This window comes from Bos taurus, chromosome 17 (genome assembly GCF_002263795.3).
Source record: "Bos taurus isolate L1 Dominette 01449 registration number 42190680 breed Hereford chromosome 17, ARS-UCD2.0, whole genome shotgun sequence".
NCBI classification, from domain to species: Eukaryota; Metazoa; Chordata; class Mammalia; order Artiodactyla; family Bovidae; genus Bos; species Bos taurus.
In genome coordinates this window covers 44,935,735-44,957,555 of record NC_037344.1, presented here as the reverse complement: position 1 = coordinate 44,957,555, position 21,821 = coordinate 44,935,735, and the positions used below count along the sequence as shown (strand labels likewise).

The 21,821-nt window shown below is 52.0% G+C and overlaps 1 protein-coding gene across 3 annotated transcripts in view; it reads right to left on the bottom strand.

Annotated features, from left to right (window-relative positions):
• Positions 1–21,821, bottom strand: part of GALNT9 (polypeptide N-acetylgalactosaminyltransferase 9) — a 114,943-nt gene that overhangs the window by 11,346 nt on the left and 81,776 nt on the right. For 2 of the 3 annotated variants that reach the window (XM_005217645.5, XM_010813818.4), the window contains one exon: positions 433–618. In XM_005217645.5, the coding sequence (XP_005217702.1) occupies positions 433–618 (186 nt within the window). Of the gene's footprint in view, positions 1–432; positions 619–17,927; positions 18,455–21,821 lie in introns of those variants that run through there. The other variant, NM_001083641.1, reaches the window with a different exon arrangement.

The following is a 21,821-nucleotide window of genomic DNA, read 5'->3' as shown; positions in this document are numbered from 1 at the left end:
GGACCGAGTTACATGCCTACTCTGCCACTCATCAGCTGTGCACACTCGTGTGTGCAAGGCATGGGGTCATCATATCACTGTGGACTCCTGCAGAACTGACATGAGAGGCTTCCGCAGGGCAAGAGGGATGCTTGTGCGTCCCAGGAGGGGCTGTGGTCGCCCTGGGGGAGCTCTCTCCTCAGTGCCACCGCTGCAGCCTCTCAGGGGCTCATAATATCTAGTGAAGGAGCTCTTGTGGTGGTGGAGGGGGCTGCCAACGAGTGTCACAGCTGTTGGAAACAGGCTCTCCTTGGTGAAGGAAATGATGTTTCTGAGATGGAGCTGTCCAGGAGGCCCCGCACTGCGTGGATGGGCTGTGCCCTTGGATGACCCTGAGGCCCCCAGGTGTTGCCCCCGCCCCCAGCCCCTCCCCGCCCAGCTTGGCCAGCTTACAGTCATGGGGATGTTCCAGGCCATGTACACGTGGGACTTGAAGCCGTCCATCCACACCTCAGCCGCTCGCAGCGCGTTGCGCTTGGCATAGTAGTCGATGTCGTTGTTGTAGGGCTTCTTGGTGCGCTCGATGTGGGCCACGCGGGAGCAGGGCAGCACCTCCATGCTGCCACCACACTGCCACACCTGCGGGGCACCCGAGGGCCCTGGGTAGTGGCCCCGCTCCTTCCCAACTGCCGGGAGGGAGGGAGCGGGGCCAGGGGCCGAGGGCACCATCCCTCCCTCCCTGCATCCCCTGCCCACGGTCCCCAGGACAGGTCTTCCCTCCCGAGGGCACAGCATGAGGAGGCCTGGCCGCCTGGGCTGTTCCAGGGGAAGAGGCCAATGAGAACTAAGGCCTTGGGCTAGGTTCACCAAAGCCTGGGCGCAGGCTTGCCTCCCCTTCTGCCTGCTGCTGCTGCTAAGTCACTTCAGTCGTGTCTGACTCTGCATGACCCCACAGACGTTAGCCCACCAGGCTCTCCTGCCCCTGGGATTCTCCAGGCAAGAAAATTAGAGTGGGTTGCCATTTCCCTCTCCAATGCATGAAAGTGAAAAAGTGAAAGTAAAGTCGCTCAGTCAAGTCCGACTCTTAGCGACCCCATGGACTGCAGCTCACCAGGCTCCTCCATCCATGGGATTTTCCAGGCAAGAGTACTGGAGTGGGGTGCCATTGCCTTCTCCTTCCCCTTCTGAATTTCCTACCAAATCTCATTTCTTTTGCACATTCCACGATCTAAACAATGGAGGGATTTTTCCTGACACCCTGACACTTCATTATTATCCCTTTCCTGAGGCCCTCGCCCCCACTCAGCATTTGCTCCGGGCCCGGAGTCTGGCCCGAGAGAGCTTACTTACCACCAGCAGCTGCCTCTACCACCTCTGAGCTGGAAAAACCAACCTACAGTCTAATTTTAAAAGAGCAGCTTCCTGTGCAAACGCCACCCAAAACACTCCAGATAACTTCAATCCAAGGGTGCACTTGCTACGCAAACAATGGCTTCAAGCACCCCTGACACAATCTCAGTCTAGAGAAAAGTCTAAAGAAACAACTGCTCCTCTACAAACAGGGCTCCCCAAAATCCCTCACTGATGCAACCTGCATCATGATCTCCTTTTATGCCTGCTTACTTCCTGCACTGCTTCACCTCAACAAAACTCAGCCTTACTAGGCATGGGCTGTGTTAGTCTTCTATTCTATTCTATCCCATCCTGCCTGTGATGGTTAAATTTTTGGCAGGGGGGATTTTTTATTTTGTATTGGGGTACAGCTGATTAACAATGTGATAGTTTCAGGTGAACAGCAAAGGGACGCAGCCATACGTATACCGTATTGGGGCTTCCCAGGTGGCCCCAGTGGTAAAGAACCCGCCTGCCAATGTAGGAGAGGTAAGGGACGTGGGTTCGACCCCAGCCCAGGGATCCATTTCCGATATAGAAATGGATCCATTCTCCCCCAGACCCCGCTCCCATGTAATGGTTAACTTTATGTGCTGTGTGGTGCCCGGATATTTGGTTCAACCTTACTCTGAGTGTGTCCAGGAGCATGTCTCCAGGGGAGATGAACACTTACGTAGGTGGGCTGAGTAAAGCAGATTGCCCTCCTCAGTGTGGGTGGGTCCCAACCAATCAGCTGAAGGCCTGAGTGTACAAAAGGGCTGAGAGAGGCACAGTTCTTTTTCTCTGCCTGGCGGTCATCGAGCTGGGATGCTGGTCTTCTCCTGCCCTCAGCCTTGGGTTGGAAACATACCCTCGGCTTTCCTGGGCTTCCAGCTTACCAGCTGTGGGTCTTGTGCTTCTCAGCCTCCATCACTGTGTGGGCCAAGTCCTTATCATCTCTGGAGAACCTAGACTAATATCCTACCATATCACATCCCACCCCATCCCACTGAAAAATGCTAGTACCATCCACCAGGTTGACGTCACCATGAACAAATCAGTCTGATCAACTTGGCCCAAGCTCTCTTCAATCAGACTGTTACCCTTAAGCCTCTTCTAATTTAGACATTTTGGAGGTGCCAGGCACATGCTCAGCACCTTACTCAGTTCATCTCACTCACCCCCACCATTACCCAGGAAGGACGGGTACCACAGGCAACATTCTCCCCACTGTACAGAAGAAGATACTGAGGGTCAGAGAGGTTAAGCCAGTCACACGAGATCATGGGATATGACCAGGCCTGATTGATCCACAGCCTCTTAATGTTAATGCGGTGCTGCCCACGCCTCCCACACACAGACACTGTCTCCTGGAAACTGTCATCTTTTATAGTTGAAATGTAACATCAGTTCACAAACATTTGTCCACTCAGCCAAACACCTAAGAGCTGTAGTTTCCGATCGCAGTGAAGATGAGTTTTAATTCATTTCCTGTTGCCCAGTTATTAGACATTTAAATCTTCCTCCTTCCTCCTTCAATAGTTCCTTCACTATTCAAAACAATGCTGCAATCTACATTAAAAATGCTTTCTTGGGACAAACCTTCACCGTAACTTGGCAGGCATGGGTGCTTTAAGCTAAAGTCTTGATGACAAGTACAATAGGGAGTCTCTCAGCCTTGAGCATGGGTTTCATTCTGCGGGTCCCTCTGGCCTCTTGTTTGGCCTTCTTCAGCCGAGAAGTTCTCCCTTATGCCCAGTTTAAGTGGCACCAGCTTCCTCAAAGCCCATTTCTCACCCACAGTGACTGTGAAGAGTGGCCGTGATGCCTCCGGGCTCCAGCTTGAGCATCCAGAGCCCATCTCAGGGGCCCCTGTGGAGAGGCATGGAACGTTGAGCCTGACACCAGTTTAAGGCCACCCACATTTCCTGGGACTGCCATAAATAAGGACCACAGGCCAGGTTCAAACAACAGACACTTACTCTCCCACAGCTCCAGAGGCCCTGCTCCCTCGGGGGCTACAGCAGAGGACCCCACCTGCCTCTCCCAGCTTCTGGTGGCCCCGTCCCTCCCACCACACGGCCTCCTTCTCTGTGGGTCTGTGTCTTGCCTTCCCTTCTCCTCTCTCTGGTAAGGACACCAGCTGTCAAATTTACAGTAGTTTGGTTTAGTCGCTAAGTCGTGTCCAACTCTTGCGACCCCATGGACTATAGCTCACCAGGCTGCTCTGTCCATGGGATTTCCCAGGCAAGAATACTGGAGTGGGTTGTCATTTCCTTTTCCAGGGCATCTTCCCAACCCAGGGATCAAACCTGGGTCACCTTCATTGCAGACAGATTCTTTACCAACTGAGCCACCAGGAAAGCCCTGTTGTGCTGTGCTGTGTTAAGTTGCTTCAGTCATGTCCAACTCTGCGATCCTATGTACTGTAGCCCAACAGGCTCCAGGAAGCCCTCTACACCCTAAATCCAGGAGAATCCCATCTTGAGACCCCTTACAGATTTTAGGAGGATGTATCTCTCAGGTTGCCATTCACCCACCATAGCCACCAAGCTCTCATTTCAGGGAAGAGGACAGCCTAGCCCTATTGCTCCTGTGTCCCCACTCTGCCTCCAGACAGAGGAAGAAGGCAGGAAAATCTCTCAGTGGAATGTCGATGGCCCTTCCTCACATCACGCATAGCCAGGATAACAAATCATGTCTGAGCAAGTCAGACATCCTGGGTTGGGGAGGCTGCCTGCTCCTCGTGGCTCACTGAGCATGCACCCAGCACCAGTTCCCCTGGCCCAGCTCACCACCACTTGGGACCACCGCTCTGCACCCTGCAGAGGGCAGAGAGCAGCATCTGCCTCCCTTGCTGGATGGTGAGAACACTGCCTGCTCTGTGTCAGAGATGCTGGCTGAGGTTTATGCCTGCATCGTCTTGCTTCCACATCACTGGAGGAGGGACTGCTGCCCATCCTGGCCTGACCCTAGGGAGTTACAGGTGGAGGGTGGAGGGCACTGCGGAAGCTTTGAAAGGCCAGGCCCGTGTACAACTCCCACCCCTTTGGCTCACTGTGCTATGCTTAGTCAATCAGTCATGTCCGACTCTTGTGAACCCATGGACTGTAGCCTGCCAGGCTCCTCTGTCCATGGGGATTCTCCAGGCAAGAATACTGGAGTGGGTTGCCATGCCCTCCTCCAGGGGATCTTCCCAACCCAGGGATTGAACCCAGGTCTCCTGCATTGGAGGCAGATTCTTTATTGTCTGAGCCATCAGGGAAGCTCAAGAATATTGGAATGGGTAGCTTATCCCTTCTCCAGGAAAACTTCGGGACCTAGGAATTGAACTGGGGTCTCCTGCATTGCAGCTGGATTCTTTACCAGCTGAGCTACCCAGGAAGCCTGGCCATGACTTTGGCTCACACATTTCTATCAAATTCCAGCACAAGGCCTAGCTGCCCGCGAGCCTGGGAATGCAGGTGGACACTTGGTGATCCAGGAACCTTCCAGGAGGCCAAACATGGAAACAAACAAAAGAAGCTCTGTAGACCTGCAGGGCAAGCATCTGTCCATCTTCTGTGGCCATCGTCACCAGACATTTCCGAGGGGCCTCCCTGCTGTTCATCATCCCTGCCCAGTCTCCACCTCAGGCTAGAGGTTCTTCAAAACCCATGTCCAGCCATCCAGTCCTCTGATCCTCCCAGGACTCGCCACCCCTCACCCCTGCTCTCTCTCTGCTGGTCTCAGATCTTGCCCCACAATCTGCCACAGCTGCTGCCTCCATCAGGAACACGCTCCTGACTGGCTGCCTCTCCAGGTTCAACTCCTCAGATGTCACCTCCTCCGTGATTCCCTCCTGAACACCCCATTTAAAGCTGCAGCCTCTCCTGCCTCATTCCCCTGACCAGCCTTATTTACCTCTGTGACTTCTGTCTCCTTCTCACATGGGACACCATTGGACTGCTGATTTCATTTTGTCTGTCTGTCCCACTAAAACGTAAGCCTTGTCAGTGGGGTTTTCCACTGCTACATTCCCAACTGATAAAGCTGGACCAGGAGATAGCAGTGAGGTGAAGATAAACCCCAACACTGCCACGTGGGATGGGCGGGGGATTAACCTGTCTTCAGCGCAGATGAAAATGAGAACTGAGATGTTAAGAAGCACATCCAGCATCGCACAGCTAGTTTGTGGTGGGCAGGGACTCAGAACTGTTGCACAAAGCCCCTGAAGTTGCTCTTCACCCAGGGCTGTGGAAGGTGTCACGGGGCTGATCCACATGATCTAAGTGTTCTGGTCACACCCACTCTGTGTCACAACCACTGATTATTAATATCTCAACCAAGGTGGTTAACTGCCACCCAAACAGAATAGCAGACGTGAGGCAGAGGGCCAGGAGTCAGGCCTGCAAGCAGCTGCTTGGAAGGAGGCTCAGGGCACCTGCCCACCCCACCTGAGGGACCCCCCTGCCTGCAGGGACCCCTGTCCCTCAGCCAGCAGGTCTCCTCAGCTCCTGGAGCCTCAGGGCTGGAATTCCAGAGCAGCAGCTTTCACACATAAAAAGTCTGGAAATAATGGTCTGCCAGCAGGGATGCCAATGAAAGCTCATTCATCCTCCAGCCCCAGCGTCATCCTGATCTGTGCCCCAGTAGAAGCCAAGGCGCTGGGACGGTGACCTAGTGACTGGGCTGAGTGTGGCCTGGGGACGGCAGGGAAGGCGACAGCGCCTGGTGCCATCCCTCTACGGATGCTCATCGTGAATCAAGTCGCCATTTCTTGTGGTTTCTTCTCCATCTTCTTCCTGCACCACAATGATCAAAACAACATTCCTGGAGAGCCCTGCTATCAAAAAGCCAGTGCTTCCTGTGGCCTGAGCAGAAAAGGAAAACAGAGCTGGCTGCTTGGCCTTGGCATTCATCCATGTGGTGGTGGGAGGCGATGGGTCTATATATCATTTTTATGGAGATGCTTCTCGACTCTGAGTTCATTTCCTTAACCGCACAGCCTCCCCGCAGCCAAGAGAGTGGCACGCGGCCCCTTGCTGGCCCCGCTTCTCTGTGAGCCGGTCTGTCTTCAGGGCGCTGAGCCGGGGCTGGGGAACACAGATGGGGTGGGGGGCCTGCAAGCACCGCCAAAACAGGGGCACCCCAATCTGCTCCATAGTAGGACCTCCTGGTGTGGCTAAAAATCCTGTGGTCTGGGCCTCACCCCCATCAACCACATCAGAACTGATGATCAGATGGTGGGCTCCCTGCGGACTGGAGTCTGCACTCAGGCACAAGGCCGTGCTGTCCCTGGGGCCTCCTGGGAGGCGGAGGGAGGCGAGCCCCACGGTTCTGTTTGGATAAAGCTGAACTCAGGGGTCCCTGCTGTTGCAACCAGGGTTTCCAACTGGGACCCTCCAGAGAGGCAATGAAGTGACGAGGCCTACAGGTTCAGCCCTGCAGTGAGACCTGTTCACACGCCCAACTCACAGTTACCACCGGATAGCTCGCTCTGTGGACATGCAGTGCCCTGTGGAACTACCCCCGCCCCATGGTAGGGACGCTCAGGAGGCTTGCCTGGGAGCCCACCAGGGCCTCTGCTCTCTCCCGGCAGCAGTGGAGTCCGAGGGTCCAGCGTCCCGGCCACTGGGACAGAAGGCAGGTCTGTGCTGACACATCAGGCCCAGAGCAGAGACCCAGCGAGTCTCAGGTCCTTCAGAGCTGGCGGCCCAGCCAACAGGCTGGGCTGATTTTCACAGACGCAGCCCCGGTCGCCTACCAGGATGGAGGAGGAAGCAAGGTCGGACGCCTGCTCCCCGCTGACTCAGGGTTGATCCTGAAGCCCTCTGGGGTCCCAGGGTGGAAGCTGGAGAGAGGCCAAGGGTACTGCAACTCCTTACTCCTAGGAGTGGTCTGGGAGCCAGTCAGCAGTGTGGACAGTCAGGCCCAGCTGGCCCTCCTTGATCAGAACTGAAGTGTCTTTGGGAGACCTGGAGGGAGGTGCCACTGCAATGGCTGAGCTCCTTTTTATGCATCCGATCTCCCCACAGGCAGTTAATGACTGTCCAAACAGATGCCCGCCGTAAAACACCAGCCTGGAAACACAGGCACAGTCTGAGCCGTGAGCGCCTCCCCAAATGTCTGTCCATCCTTCTTGCACTTTCAGAGGACCTGGGGACATCACCTCCTTCAGGATTATTCAAAAAGATTACCCCAAAGGGCATTGGAAAAGAAGGCGTTGACTCCTGTGCCCAAATGCACGTTCATGACCTGTAACAGCTGGCTCACTAGGAGATGGCTGGCGTAGCTGCATGGACTCAGAGAGGCCAGAGGGGAGCTCTGCAGAAGGTCAGGGCTGAAGAGGGGAGAGGAGGGCTGGCCTGTGTATTAACTGTCTTTTTACTTTAAATTTTTATTTTTATTGGAGTGTAGTTTATCTACAGTGCTGTGTTAGTTTCCAGTGTACAGCACAGTGATCCATTTATACATATACACGTATCCATTCTTTGTCTTTTCTCTTTACTCTGCTGCTTTGACATCTGGGGCCTCGCTGACCCGGAGGGACTGTCTCTCCCAGGTTCCTAATTCCTGGAGGCTGTAAACCACTCACTTGAGTGCCTCTTTATGTGCAAACCAACCAGCCTGAGCCCACCCCAACGCCCCTCTAAGAGCTCTCACACTGAGGGCAGGGCCAGTCCCATGTCCCAGAGCCTTGGAGTTACTCAACCAGCCACCGCTGGGCTCCCCTGCCTCCCCGATCCTTCCCTGGGAACCTTGTAAAGGTTCTGACCCTGGTGTACCCCACTCTCTGTCTCTTGACCTCCCTGTGGCCCCTCCTCCTGGAAACTGGCAGTAACCCCCTCCTGTCAGTGGCCATCATCTCCAGACCAGCTGGCTTCCCCATAAGTGAATAATGAAACAGCTGGCCAGGGCTGGCAGCCACCTGGGGGCTGGGACACAGGTGACAAGGGGTCTTAGATCCCAATTCCCTCTCAGATTTCATCTTGCAGAGCAGGGTACACCTCCCTCCATGCAGGCCCGGTTACTATTATTATCCTATGACTGCCTGGGAGGAGGATTTTAGCTGCTGGGCAAACTCGGAGTGTCCTGATTTGAGAGTTCAGAAGCTGCCGACTTTCACATGAGGGCCTTGGAGAGCTTTCTTTTGGTCCCAGCATCCTCATGACCTCCCTCTGGTCCAGCCTGTTTGAAGCCCACTTGGGAAGAAACCATACAGAAACGCTGGCTCTTGGAGATGCAGACCCGAGACACAGTGGCGCCTCCCGAGCCACTTTGACAGAAGTCATCAGTTTCACCAGTGACCTGCTCAGGACCCTTGTCTTGCTCAAATGATCTGCAAGTGACACTGGGAGGCTTTTGGTGATGGAGCTGCAGCTGTATCACCCTCTTGCAGGCCGCATCAATTATGAAATTATGTGCCTGGAGATGACTCCTGGCTGGCATCTGAGCCCCCGCCCATCCCCAGGACTCTGCTGTGAGCCCAGGTGGGAAGGGTTTTCTGAGTGAGGCCCTCCGCTCCTGGTGATGTTGTTTCACAAGTTCATCCACCAGAGCCATCCTCCCTCGTTTCCCAGGGAGCTCAGGTCCTCTGGGTTCTCGGAGGGGCCACGCAGAGGGTGGCGCGGCCCAGTCCTCCCCGACGGCCCCAGCTGGCCATTTAAGTCTCTGAGGCCCGAGACCTGAGGATGACGAGAACGACCCTTTTTCGGTATCAGGACTGACTGATAACTTTAATGAGCAACCAGATTTCACTGGATCCGGGCAAGAGTGCACGTCTGGCTGCTGTCTGTGTGCACAGAAAGTTGGGGGTTTAGGGGACCCGGGGTAAGGCGTGCTGCTCCAAGCAGCCACTCGGACCCACCGGCATCTCCCTGCGGCTCCGCGCCCTCCCAGTGGCTGTGGATGGAGAAGGAGCGCGGGTGTGGAGGGTGGCCTTGGAGGACTCACGGCTCAGACTGAAGCCGGGGAGCACGCCGCCGCCTCTCCGCATTGCCCCATCGGGGAGTTAATGGATGGTGGTGGAGGAGACCACACCCAACAAGGCTGGGCGGTGCCAGGCTCCGGGGAAGGGAGGCGGGGCTAAGCGACCCTGCAGGCGGAGGAGAGGGGGAGGGAGGAAAGGAAGGGGAGGGAATAGAGGAGGGGTGAGGGGATAGAGGAGAGCGGGAGGGGAGGGGGAGAGGAGGGGAAGGGAGGAGAAGAAGGGAGGAGAAGAAGGGACGGGATAGAGGAAAAGGGGGAGGTTAGGGGGGGAGGAGGGAAGAGACGCGTGAGAAACAAAAGGGAGCGGGACCATCCGGCCTAAGTGCTCGGCCAGGTGGAAAAGAAGGGGCGGCCGCTGAGTGAAGGCTGGAGGAGCAAATGAGAAGCCCCTGGCGGCCCACGTCTCTTTGAAGGTGGCAGCTGTGCCGGAGCGGGGCGAGGGGCTGGCATTCCCAGGCTTCTCCGAGGAGGGCTTGTCCCCGTGGGCTTGTTTATTACTTGGATCCACACAAGAGGCACCGCAGCAGGGTAACAGGCAGGGTGGAGCAGCCAGAGGTGGGGTGTGGGAGCCCGGCCTGGCATCTTATCACTGTCCCACCCTGCGGCCCAGAACGGCATTTTCTCTGGCAGAGGGAGGCTCCTGGCAGATGTCGGTGGGTCCCCAGGCCTGTAGCACGGGTTCCTGGCTTCCCTCCGACGTGTCCCGGGCCTTCAACTGGCCATCTTCCTCCTGCGATCCATGAGCCCTCATCACCACTCTGGGAACCGGTTCCACAGTCTGTGAGGGGAAAACGCTTTCTCTTTGGACCTAAGAGCAGGGAACTCACTGCGGGGCCGGAGAGAGCCCGAGGGGCGGAAGCTGATGCTTTACTGAGTATTATTCTGATGTTAAAGCCGGCTTTGTCCAGGCCAGCTATAAGGACCATATTCCTGAGTCTGAGTGAACTCCGGGAGATGGTGATGGACCGGGAGGCCTGGCGTGCTGCGATTCATGGGGTCGCAAAGAGTCGGACACGACTGAGCGACTGAACTGAACTGACTGTTACATGGTGAGAAAAACTTGGGCCTAATTTAGTTTATTCTTGACTCCTAGGTTTACGTGTGATGAACTGTGTATGTTTCCTTCTGGGTGTTGCAATCCACTAAGCATGATAAGAGTTGAGTTTCACCTTGAAAATACTGAGGATGGGACTTTGCCTGTCAAGCTATGGCCAATGTCTACTCACATTGGCTTCTTTCTCTCTTTTTTTTTTTGCCTTTGTAATAATCCATGGATCCTAAACCAATCAAACTGTCCATCCATCCACCCACTTACTCATTAATAAACCCATTCATCCACCCATCCACACTTATTGAACACCTATCCACCATCCACTCATCTATGCATCCACCTAGCCATCCAACCATCCATCCATCCATCCGTCTACCCATCCACTCACCCACTCGTCCATTCATTCATATATTCATTCATACATTCATCCAGCTACCCACCCACCCATTCATCTATATTAGTCCTTAAATCAACATGACTCTAGGCACTGTGCAAAGCTGTATTAAGAACAAATTGAGAGGCGAAGCAAGCTTGGTGTTCCTAGCCCAGACCTCTAGGGGAAAAGTTGGCTATAACATAGGCTGAGGCTGAAAGGAACCTAGATATCCTGCCTCACACTGTCTCACCTGGCACACACCCAAAAGGTACGAGCCACCATCTTTCTTTTGGCAGTACAGAATTCCTCCCTTTAACCAAAAAACTGGGCTTCATATCCACTCTGGAGAAAGCCATGTGCATGATTTCTTTAGAGATTTCACATGTGAACCTAATTTTTTGAAATTATTTACAATCTGTTCAACTGCCCGCTGCCCCGCCCCCCACGCACTCTCTGCCCGGGCCCAATTATTTCAGGAAATAATTCCTAGAGCGCAGCCAAGGCAATGCCTCTCTCTTGTCGCACAAACTCCTCACTCTGCAGGACCGATTCATCTCCAGGGGCAGAATTTGACTGGATTTAGCTTTGGAAAAGCAAGTCGCAGCTCCCTGGACTCAGTTGGGCTCAATTCATAAATTTTTGACAAGAAAACATCTCTTCCTGGACCATCTCAGGCCATATATATATACACACAAATATGCTATAAAAAAACAGCTGCTTCTGTGTTCTGTTCTTATGCCAGATGCACAGAAACTTTTGAGCTGAGTTTTCATTCCAAATTCCTCCCACTTGTTTCACTGAACACTTTGAACATCTCAAACAAAAGAAAAGAAAAAACTAGTTTCCTTCCTTCTAAACAAATGGTTTTCAAAGTGTGATCCTGGAGGAATTCCCTGGTGGTCCAGTGGTTAGGACTTATTGTTCTCACTGCCAGGGCCCGGGTTCAATCCCTGGTTGGGGAAGGCAGCCAAAAAAAAAAAAAAAAAGTGTGGTCTTTGAACCACAAGCATCAGCATCACCCAGCACTCCTTAGAAATGCAGATTCTCAGGTTGGACTTCAGACCCGTTGAATCAGAAGCTCTGCAAGTGGGGCTTCCCTGGTGGCACAGTGGTAAAGAATCCACCTACCAATGCAGGGACACGGGTTTGATCCCTGATCTGGGAAGATCCCATAAGCCTTGGAGCAACTAAGCCCACGCACTACAACTATTGAGCCTGTGCTCTAGAGCCTGGGAGCCGCAACTACTGAGCCCATGTGCTACTGAAAACCCACAAGCCCTAAAGCCTGTGCTCTGCAACAAGAGAAGCCACCACAATGAGAAACCGGCATACCATGACTAGAGAGTAGTCCCCACTTGCCGAAACTAGAGAAAAGCCAGTGCAGCAACGAAGATCAACACAGTCGATAAATAAATAAAATTATTTTAAAAAAAAAGAAACTCTGCAAGTGTTTTAACAAGCCTTTTGGGGAGTTCAGAGGTTTGCTGGAGTTTGAGAACAGATGTGCTAAATGCTGAGTCTTCTCACCCCTCCCCTACCCCCTCTCATTAGTACTTTGAGCGCTTGGCATAATCGTCTATTTTAGTAGCTCTGTCTCTTGAACACTAATTGAAGGTGGGACCACATCTTCTTGAGTTTTCTCTCCTCAAACATAAGTGAGGCTGTACTTTTTAAGTCATGATTCCCAAGCCCACTGTAGTTGGAAGAAATGAAAAAGGAGATATTTAGTTAATATGGGGCTTCCCAGGTGGCTCGGTAGTAAAGAATCTGCCTGTAATGCAGGAGACACAGGTTTGAAACCTGGATTGGGAAGATCCCGTGGAGAAAGATATGGCAACCCACTCCAATATTCTTCCCTGGGAAATCCCATGGACAGAGGAGCCTGGCAGGGGTCCTAGTCCATGGGGTTGCAAAAGAGTCAAACATGACTTAGCGACTAAACAGCAGCAAGTTAGTATCATGGATATGGAAATCTTTATTACCTGCCCCCGCAAACATATAGGAATGATAGACAAAATGATTTTAAAAGTTAAAATTACATATTAGAAAACAAGATGGAATTCCCCTTAGCTCAGAAAAAGCAAAAACGTGATAGTGTAGTGAGGCTGAAGCTCTAAGGCACAGTCATCTAAGCTTTATGAGGAGACAGGTGCTGAATAAGTAGCCAGGATCCTTGCAGGAAACCAGGGCTGAGACTAGGCTCCCTGATTATGAGTAGAAGCTCAAATCAGCTCTGATTGCTCCCTGGTTTTCAGCCATAAACAATCAACTGAGAGAGGAAGCAGAGGTGTACACAACACCTTGGAATCAGGTTGGTTCTCTGAATAAGAAATGAAACAGGAGATCTCAGGGTGAAAACTAGAGTTCAATAAAAAGAAAAAAGAAAACCTAAGCCACTAAATTCTGATCTGGGGAGTGCTCGGACAAGATAACCTGAAACTTCCAATAACAAGCGAGTGTGGTGTGAAAATACAACTCCCATGAAAGATGAGCTGTCAAAAAATTGCAAGGCACACAACGAAATCCAACTAGGAGAGTCATCAACAAACCCAAAGATGGGTAAATTTAAACTGAAGGAAAGAGAGAGAAAAGAATGACTAAAAAGGTCTTAAGTAGACTATTAAGATTTTCAGAGATGAAGGAGTGAGGGGAAAGCATTCATCAATAAACAGCTTAGGGATCAAAATAGGCAGCTATAAAAAAGAACAACCAGATATGAAAGGCACTAATGGAAGATGTCATAAAGTGTATTAATTGAAATCAAAATCCAGAGCTAAAGAGGTGGCTTAAATAGTCGCCTGGACATGGCTAAAGGTAGAATTTATTCATTGGAATATGGAGCTGAGGAAATTACCCAGAACACAAGGCAGGATGAGGAAGATATAGTAAAGTGGTTGAGATCTGAGGAGATCTGGAGGGTTGATGAGCAGCCCCACCAGGTATCCAACAGGATTTCCAGATGAGGTGAGGCCACATACAAGAACCCGAGCACTTTCTAGATCTGTAAGCTAAGCCTCAGGATGATGACCTAAACCAGGACTCAAGAAGAATACAAGGCAAAGGGTCTCAGAACACAAGAACTATCTTCCCATCCATTCCTGTGTGATACTAAACTCAACTGATGTACAGGTGGACCAGAGTTTGATAAAATGTTTCTAAAGTTCATACAAAAGAGGAAAAACAAGAGAGAAGCCAGAAAGACTCTAAAATAAAAACGAAGATATATGGACTTCCCTGGTGGTACAGTGGATAAGCTGATCCACTGGAAAAGACCCTGATGTTGGGAAAGATAGAAGACAGAAGGAGAAGAGGGTGACAGAGGATGAGATGGTTGGATGGTATCAGTGGATTCGATGGACATGAACTTGGACAAACTCTGGGAGATGGTGAAGGATAGGTAGGCCTGGTGTGCTGCAGTCCATGGTGGTCTCAGAGTCAGACATGACTTGGCGACTGAACGCACACACAGTGGATAAGAATCCGCCTGACAATGCAGGGAACATGGGTTCGATCCCTGGTCTGGAAAGATCCCACATGCCTCAGAACAACTTAGCTCACGTGCCACAACTACTGTGCCTGTGCTCTACAGCCTGCAAGCCACACTGTTGAGCCCACGTGCTGCAACTACTGAAGTCCACACGCCCTAAAGCCTGTGCTCTGCAACAGAGAGTAGCCCCTGCTCTCTGCAACTAGAGAAAGCCCACGTGCAGCTACGAAGACCCAGCACAACCAAAAATAATAATAAATAAATAAAAATGAAGACACATTCAATTAGTAGACAATAGCACCCCACTCCAGTACTCTTGCCTGGAAAATCCCATGGGCAGAGGAGCCTGGTGGGCTGCAGTCCATGGGGTCGTGAAGAGTCAGACACGACTGAACGACTTCACTTTCACTTTTCACTTTCCTGCATTGGAGAAGGAAATGGCAACCCACTCCAGTGTTCTTGCCTGGAGAATCCCAGGGACGGGGGAGCCTGGTGGGCTGCTGTCTATGGGGTCGCACAGAGCCGGACACAACTGAAGCGACTTAGCAGCAGCAGAAGCAGCATATTTTATAAAGCAGCAGGCTAAGAGTAGAAAGTTTAAAATAGATACAAACACTTCTAGAAGCACTTAGAATATGATAAAGAGCACCTTTCCCATCAGTGGGAAGGGGTGGACTATTTAATGGATAATATGAAAAGAGTTAGTCTACCATTTAAAAATGATATAAAAGCAGATCACAACCTTACTTATATAATGAACATATTCCAAATGGATTAAAGCTTTTAATGTAAAAAAGGAACTATAAAGTGTCAAAGGAGATGTGGTCAAATAGTCTTTCAAATAGGCCTTTCTAAGAACGAGAGCAAATGCATGTCATTTAAAAAAGTACATATTTACATTAAAAAATTATCTATATAAAAAGTCAACATCATAAAATTAAGAACAAGGAAAGCATTTGTCTCACACAATAAAGCATCAATATCCCTACTGTATAAAGTGCTCTTAAAATCTACCATGAGATGCCCCAAGAAAATATTAGCAAAGAAAGAAAAACATGCTTAACAAATGTCCAAAAATGTTCTAGCTCATTAGTAATTGAAGAAATGCAAGTTGACCAACAAAACATTCCCTGTGTGTCTTCCATATGTGAAAAAAGGACGATTATATTTAATCAGAGAAGAGGACAGCAGAGGATGAGACAGTTAGACAGTATCACCACCTCAGTGGACGTGAATTTAAGCAAACTCTGGGAGATAGTGAAGGACAGGGAAGCCTGGTGTGCTGCAGTCTATTGGGTCACAGAGTCGGACATGACTTAGTAACTGAACAACAACAAATATTTAATCAAGGCTCCAGTATCCTTGCTGGAGAATCAGGCGGACAGAGGAGCCTCAGGAACTTATGGACTTATGGTCCTTATGGATTCTATGGTCCCTAGAGTCACAAAGAGTCGGCCACAACTGAAGCGACTTAGCACACATACACGTGTGTGTTACATGCCCAGGAAACTATCTCATCATGTACCATTTGAGAACACACACACACACCACCTCTGGAGGAGGAGATGGTAACCCACTCCAGTGTTCTTGCCTGGAAAATTCCATGGAACGAGGAGCCTGGTGTGCTGCAGTCCATGGGGTGGCAAAGAGTCAGACAGGACTGAGTGCTCACACACATGCTCACACCACCTACACGCCACAAATCACACACATACATACCACACACACAACCCACATACATAGACACACACCACTCAGACCTACACATCACAGACATGTAGATATACAGACACATGCCACACACCACACATCACACACACACCACATACACAGACACAGACCCCCATACACCACACATAGACATGTATACACACACCACACACAGACACGTATACACATATAGAGGAGGATTTGGCAAATTGTATCAAAACCCATAAAAACATGTGTTTCAGGTGACCTAGCAAGTCTACTTCTAGAAATTTTATCCTGAGGAGATACTGAAACCTGAAGAAAGATCCAGACAAGAGAACACGATCTCAGGGCTGTGTGGGGTGTAGGGGCTGCCGGTCACAGAGCCCCACTATCAAGTAACTGCTACAGCAGGTGGACAAAGGACACGCATGGCGTTGGGCTTTCAAGAAATGTACACATAGAGAACCTAAGCAAGTATGCAGTGCCCATCATGCATATGTATACTGTGCACATGGGGAGACCGGTTAGATACACACAAGGGACCTCTGGGAAGATGTCCACTCCAGCAAAGGCAGAGACAGGATCCTGGGTGACTCAATTTTGTTCCCATTAGCTGACCTTGTATTTTTCTAATGAAAGTCGCTCTTATAAAGGGGAGAAAATAGTATTGCAGAAATCCTTGTGCAAACAATGAGCACTATCCCACGCCGGTTACATTTCATTTAATCCCCAGACGGCCCCAGGAGTCACGTCCTGTGTGCCCCTGGGGGATGAAAGTGGGAACCGAGGTTCAGAGGTGGCCCAGGTGCCTAACAGGCAGAGATAGCCTCCAAATGCAAGTCTCAAGGGCCCTTTTGAAGACCCCATGTCGTCCAGGGTTTTCTCCCAGGACATTCAGTGGGTGGAGACTTTCCCTCCCCTGCCTGCATTCATCCTCACCTAGCAGGCAGACAGAGCCACTCATGACTAGAACAGGCCCTCCCTGAAGCAGAACTGCAATGGGCCTTCACAGTCTGTTCACCGCCCTCACTGAGAAAGATCAGGGACCAGCCTGAGGGCTGCCCATGCCCCGCACCTCCCCCGCCTCGGTGTCTCCCTCCACCAGTAACCAGGCCACTTCCCTGCTCTGGGTCCACTCCTGGAGAACAGGTAAACCACCCCCCGGGCCCAGATGGTGTAGCGCTAATGCAGCCCCTCAAAGGGTTGGAGCTGAAGGCGCTGCAGTTACCCTCAGTGCCTCCAGGCTTGCCTGAAACACTGTGGGGGAGGCAGTGACTGGGAACAAACGATTTCCAGTTTCTGCACAGCAGAGCTTTCCTGAGCAGGCACTCCCGTTTGATTCTGTCCTGACCTTTATTAAACCTAATGGACGCAACGGATTCATTTCCACCTAATTGGCTCTAGGACTTTCCTCATTAGGGGCTGAGCAGTTGGCAGTTTTACAATCACAGAAATGTAAATTGGCCCCGAGACCACAGAATTACTCCTCTAATTGGACTGAATCGATCAGAAGGGCTGTGTGGCCACCTGTGTTAATGGCGGATCAGAAAGTGTGGTGGCTGCCAGGCCTGTCTGAGTGGGAGCAGGGGTCCTGAGAAGGCCGGAGGAGTACACAGCCTGGAGCCACTCAGGGTGTCAGCCGGCGCGTAGTGGAGCGGGGCGGGGGGGGGGGGGGGGGGCGCCACACTCCTGCCGAAGGGCCTTTGCACTTGCGGTTTTCTCTTCCTCTGGGAACACTTCCCTAGCGTTGCATAACTTCTTCCCCTCCTCCTTCACAACTGCTAAGATGTCACCATCTCAGTACCCCTTTCCCTGATCATCCCATTTAAAATGACAGCCTCCATGATCACTACACTGGGAATGAAGGGATGGGACGCGTGTGTCCTGCTGAATCCCCAGCACCTAGGACGGCGGTCGATACTCTATTCCTCAACAGGCGATTGTTCAGCCAATGAACACCTCGCTTCCCTTTGATGCCCCGGAACCCAGCACTTAGAACAGATGATTCATCTTTTATTCTATAAGTAAACCAAACACTGAAGGCCGGTCGCATGCAGCAGTGAATGGGACCCAGCCCAGAGCACATGACTTACAGTGAGGGACGGGAGGAGACCCGCAGTAAACCGTAAGCTAATAAGCTAGACGAGTGACGGATAGAGCCACATAGAGCCGGAGTGTGAGAAGATGAGGCTTAGCTTTGGTGGGCGGGACGAAGCGGGGTGGGGCGGGGCGGGGCGGGGCAAAGACAGGCGAGGAGGGGCGGGGCAACAAGGCGGGGTGGGGCTCTCTGAGCTGAGTAAGAGAAGGCTCGGGCTTGAAGAGGGTGGTGCGGGTGGTAAGAGGGTGGGCACTGGGACACACAGGGAGCGGGATGGGGAGCGTTACACACCGTGGGGGAAGTTTGGGATTCTCAGGGTGATGATGAAAGAGCCCCCTCTCTTGGCTTCTGTGTAGCGTGAACAAGAAGGGTGCAGACTGCGGAGGAGCAACTCCAGGTGGGCTTGATACCGACATGGGTCCTCGGACTCTAAATCATCAGACATTGTAAGAGGCCAGATGAGAAATTCAGGCAAGGCTTTGTTAGGACTCGCGCTGTGGCACCAGGGAGTGAAAACCAGCGACAGGTGCCCTTGCTGTTCCGGTAGATAGGGTGACGGTGGGGGTGGATTGATTGGTGGGTGGGGCTGGAGGGATGGCTTAGGTGGTCTGCCCACCCCCTTGGTGATGCTATGTGCAGGGATCATGGGCAGGACCCTGATTTTGCTGCCCCCGCCTCAGAAATGGCAGTTGGGCTGTGGCCTTTTTGTATCTTATTGTTCATAATTTGACCCAACTGAACATGGGTGCAGTTACTTTTAGTTCCTTATAGTTCCTTTGTATTCTTGTCCAGGTGCAGCGTCCCAGGCCCCATCCTGTCTCAAAAGCACACTTTTAGATGAGTGAATTGGAGCGGAAGGAGAAAAGTGCCCAGGGTCACAGCTAGTGGAGGTGGTGGTGGTGGGGTGTGTGAAGAGCCACACGGTGTTGAACAAGCAAATAGGAGACCATGACATTGGGAGTTAAGGAAGAGTGTAAATCCTTGGACTCTCCCGCTGTCCTGAGTCCCTCTCCTGAGCCTTGGATCTGGTCTGGCTTGTGTGTGCTTCCACCACTCCCGAGACTGGGATGTGAAAGAGAATCACAGTGTCTGCCTTGTCTGCTGGTACGTGGATGCTGGGGCCTGGGGCCACCACGTGTGAGGAGGCCCGGCCATGGCAAGGCCACGGGGAGGCACTGTCACTTACGGCCCCAGCTGAACTCCAAGACAGGCGGTGTCCACCTCGGATGTCATGTCCTGCTGGGCTTTTGGATGAGTGCACTCCAGCCACCTTCTGACAGCACCCAGGTGAGAAACCATAAGCTGAGCCCTTCCCAAACTCCTGACCCACCAAATTGTGAGCAAAATAAGAGGGTAATTTTAAGCAGCTAAATTGAGGAATATTTGTTACACGGCAAGAGTAACTGGTACACAGGCTAGCTGTAGCTGGGGACCCATGTCTGTGTGTCCTGTGTTCATTTCCCCAGGTTGACAGGCATAGAAAGAGCTTTATTAGCATGTGCCTGCCCATCTCTGTGTTCTCCTGGGGGAGCCCTGCTAACTCATCCCACTGCCCATACCCTTCACCCCAGGGCCTTGCCACACAGCTGAGCACTCACGGTGCTGGATGGGACACATCACAGCCCAGGAGACTGCAAGCAAATGCCTCTTTGACCCACAGTCTCTAAATATCGGCTCAATGTATATTATATGGGGCTTCCTATGCATATTATATATCAGGGCCAACTGGGTCCCCTCATTTGGAGGTCAAGGTCAGCCTCACTGGGCTCTGATGCATTGACCTCAGCTTTCCTGACTCAGCGGGATCTCAGATGAATTAGCCAAGACCAAGGTGGAGGCATCAAGGTGGGCCCTGGGGGAGGCGAGGAGCTGGTGTCCAGTGGGAGGGGCCCTGCTGCTGCTGCTGCTGCTGCTAAGTCACTCAGTCGTGTCCGACTCTTCACGACCCCATGGATTGCAGCCTACCAGGCTCCTCTGTCCATGGGATTTTCCAGGCAAGAGTACTGGAGTGGGTTGCCATTTCCTTCTCCAGGGAGGGGCCCTGGATCTACTCAAAAGGGAGATGGAGCCTAGAATTCAATCTGAGATTTTCCACTTGAAATAATCAAGTTAAGAGAGAGGGGGCAGTTTGGGGTGGCAGATAATTTAGGTATCGATGTGGGAGAGGGTGCACCAGGGCTTACTTGAAACACAGGAATCAGCCGCTTTCCCTGACCTGACTCCCATGCTGGCATCCCTCAGGGTGGATTATCAGTCCAGCCTCCTTCCTGAGCTTTGGGCAGTGTTCCATTCACTTCCTGCCCTTCTTTGTGTCTTGTGAGGTGGGAGTCTTCTACCCAGGCCCCCGTCTTCCAGGGACACAGCTTTTCTTGGAGGTTGATGCCCAGAGCTGTGAGGCGCTCCCACCAGAACAGAAACTGCTCTAGTCATTTCAAACAGGGGTGCGACACCGGAGGGGTCACCGGTGGACTGGGCTGTGAGGAAGACAATGCTCAGGAGGCAGCCAGCCACCAGTAAAAGAACCGAGCTGTGTGGAGGCTGGGGAGCACAGAGCACAGGCCTCTCCCCAGAAGCCGCTGGAAGCACCGAGGGTCTGTGAGGGCAGGAACTGGAGCCCCAAGGAAGGGGGAGGCATGCGCAGCCCGGCCCTGCCAGAGCATCTCCAGGAGCTGGGCGAGCAGCCTGCAGGGGACCCAGTGGGCACCGCCCCCAGACTGGGGACTAAGAGGACCGAGGGGCCCACCCTGCCCTCTAGTGGCAGTGTGTGGAACTGCTCCAGTGCTTCTGGTCAGCGATGGCCATGGGGACACATTGCTGTGTAATGTTCAACAGTGGCTCCACTGAGAATGGCACCTAGGGAAGGTCACTTGAAATGAGTCTGATCTCTGCCCTAAACAGGGGGTCAGGGAGGCACGCCTGTTCATTCTGATCCCCCCAAGGTCTGGGCTTGCCCTTTGCTCCTCTGCAGTCTGCTGTGGTCCGTGGGCTGCTGGGCTTGTAGGGAGACCCTGCCCTAAAACTCAGGACTGGGCAGGAGCCCCCAGGGCGGGTGACAGTGGAGCTGCTGCCCTCGGGCCCACGGGTGTCCCGACGCTGGCTGTTAACAGCACAGGGCAGCCTGCAAGCCGCAGGGCGGGCATCCCTCAGGCCGCTTGCTGGCCCTCCCCACCCCCAGGCCCCGTCTGCTGTGAGGACAGTCTGCTCCTCCTGGGCCGGGAGGAGTCACTGTCCTGGGGTCCTTGATCCCGGCCGCCGGGCTCGCTCCTGGAGGTCCAGCCTCCCTTTCATGTCTCTGCCTGATTTTTTCTTTCTTCTTCTTGCTATTTATAATTTACTTTATCTTGCTGGGATTTTTCTGTTTCCTGGCAAGCTACCTTAAATCTGGTCAATAATAAAACTTTATAAAAATAGAACTACCATATGATCCGGCAATCCCACTCCTGGGCATATATCTGAACAAAACTATAATTAAAAAGATACATTCACACCTGTGTTCATAGCAGCACTATTCATGATAGCCAAGACATGGGAAGAACCTAAATATCCATCGACAGATGAATGGATAAAGAAGATGTTGCATATATATACAGTGGAATATTACTCAGTCATAAAAAGAATGAAGTAATGCCATTTGCAACAACATGGATGGAACTGGAGATTATTATACTAAGTGAAGTAAATCAGAAAAAGATGAATACCATATAATATCACTTATATGTGGAATCTGGCTTCCCAGGTGGCTCAGTGGTAAAGAATTTGCCTGCCGAGGCAGGAGAGTCAAGAGACTCTGGTTCGA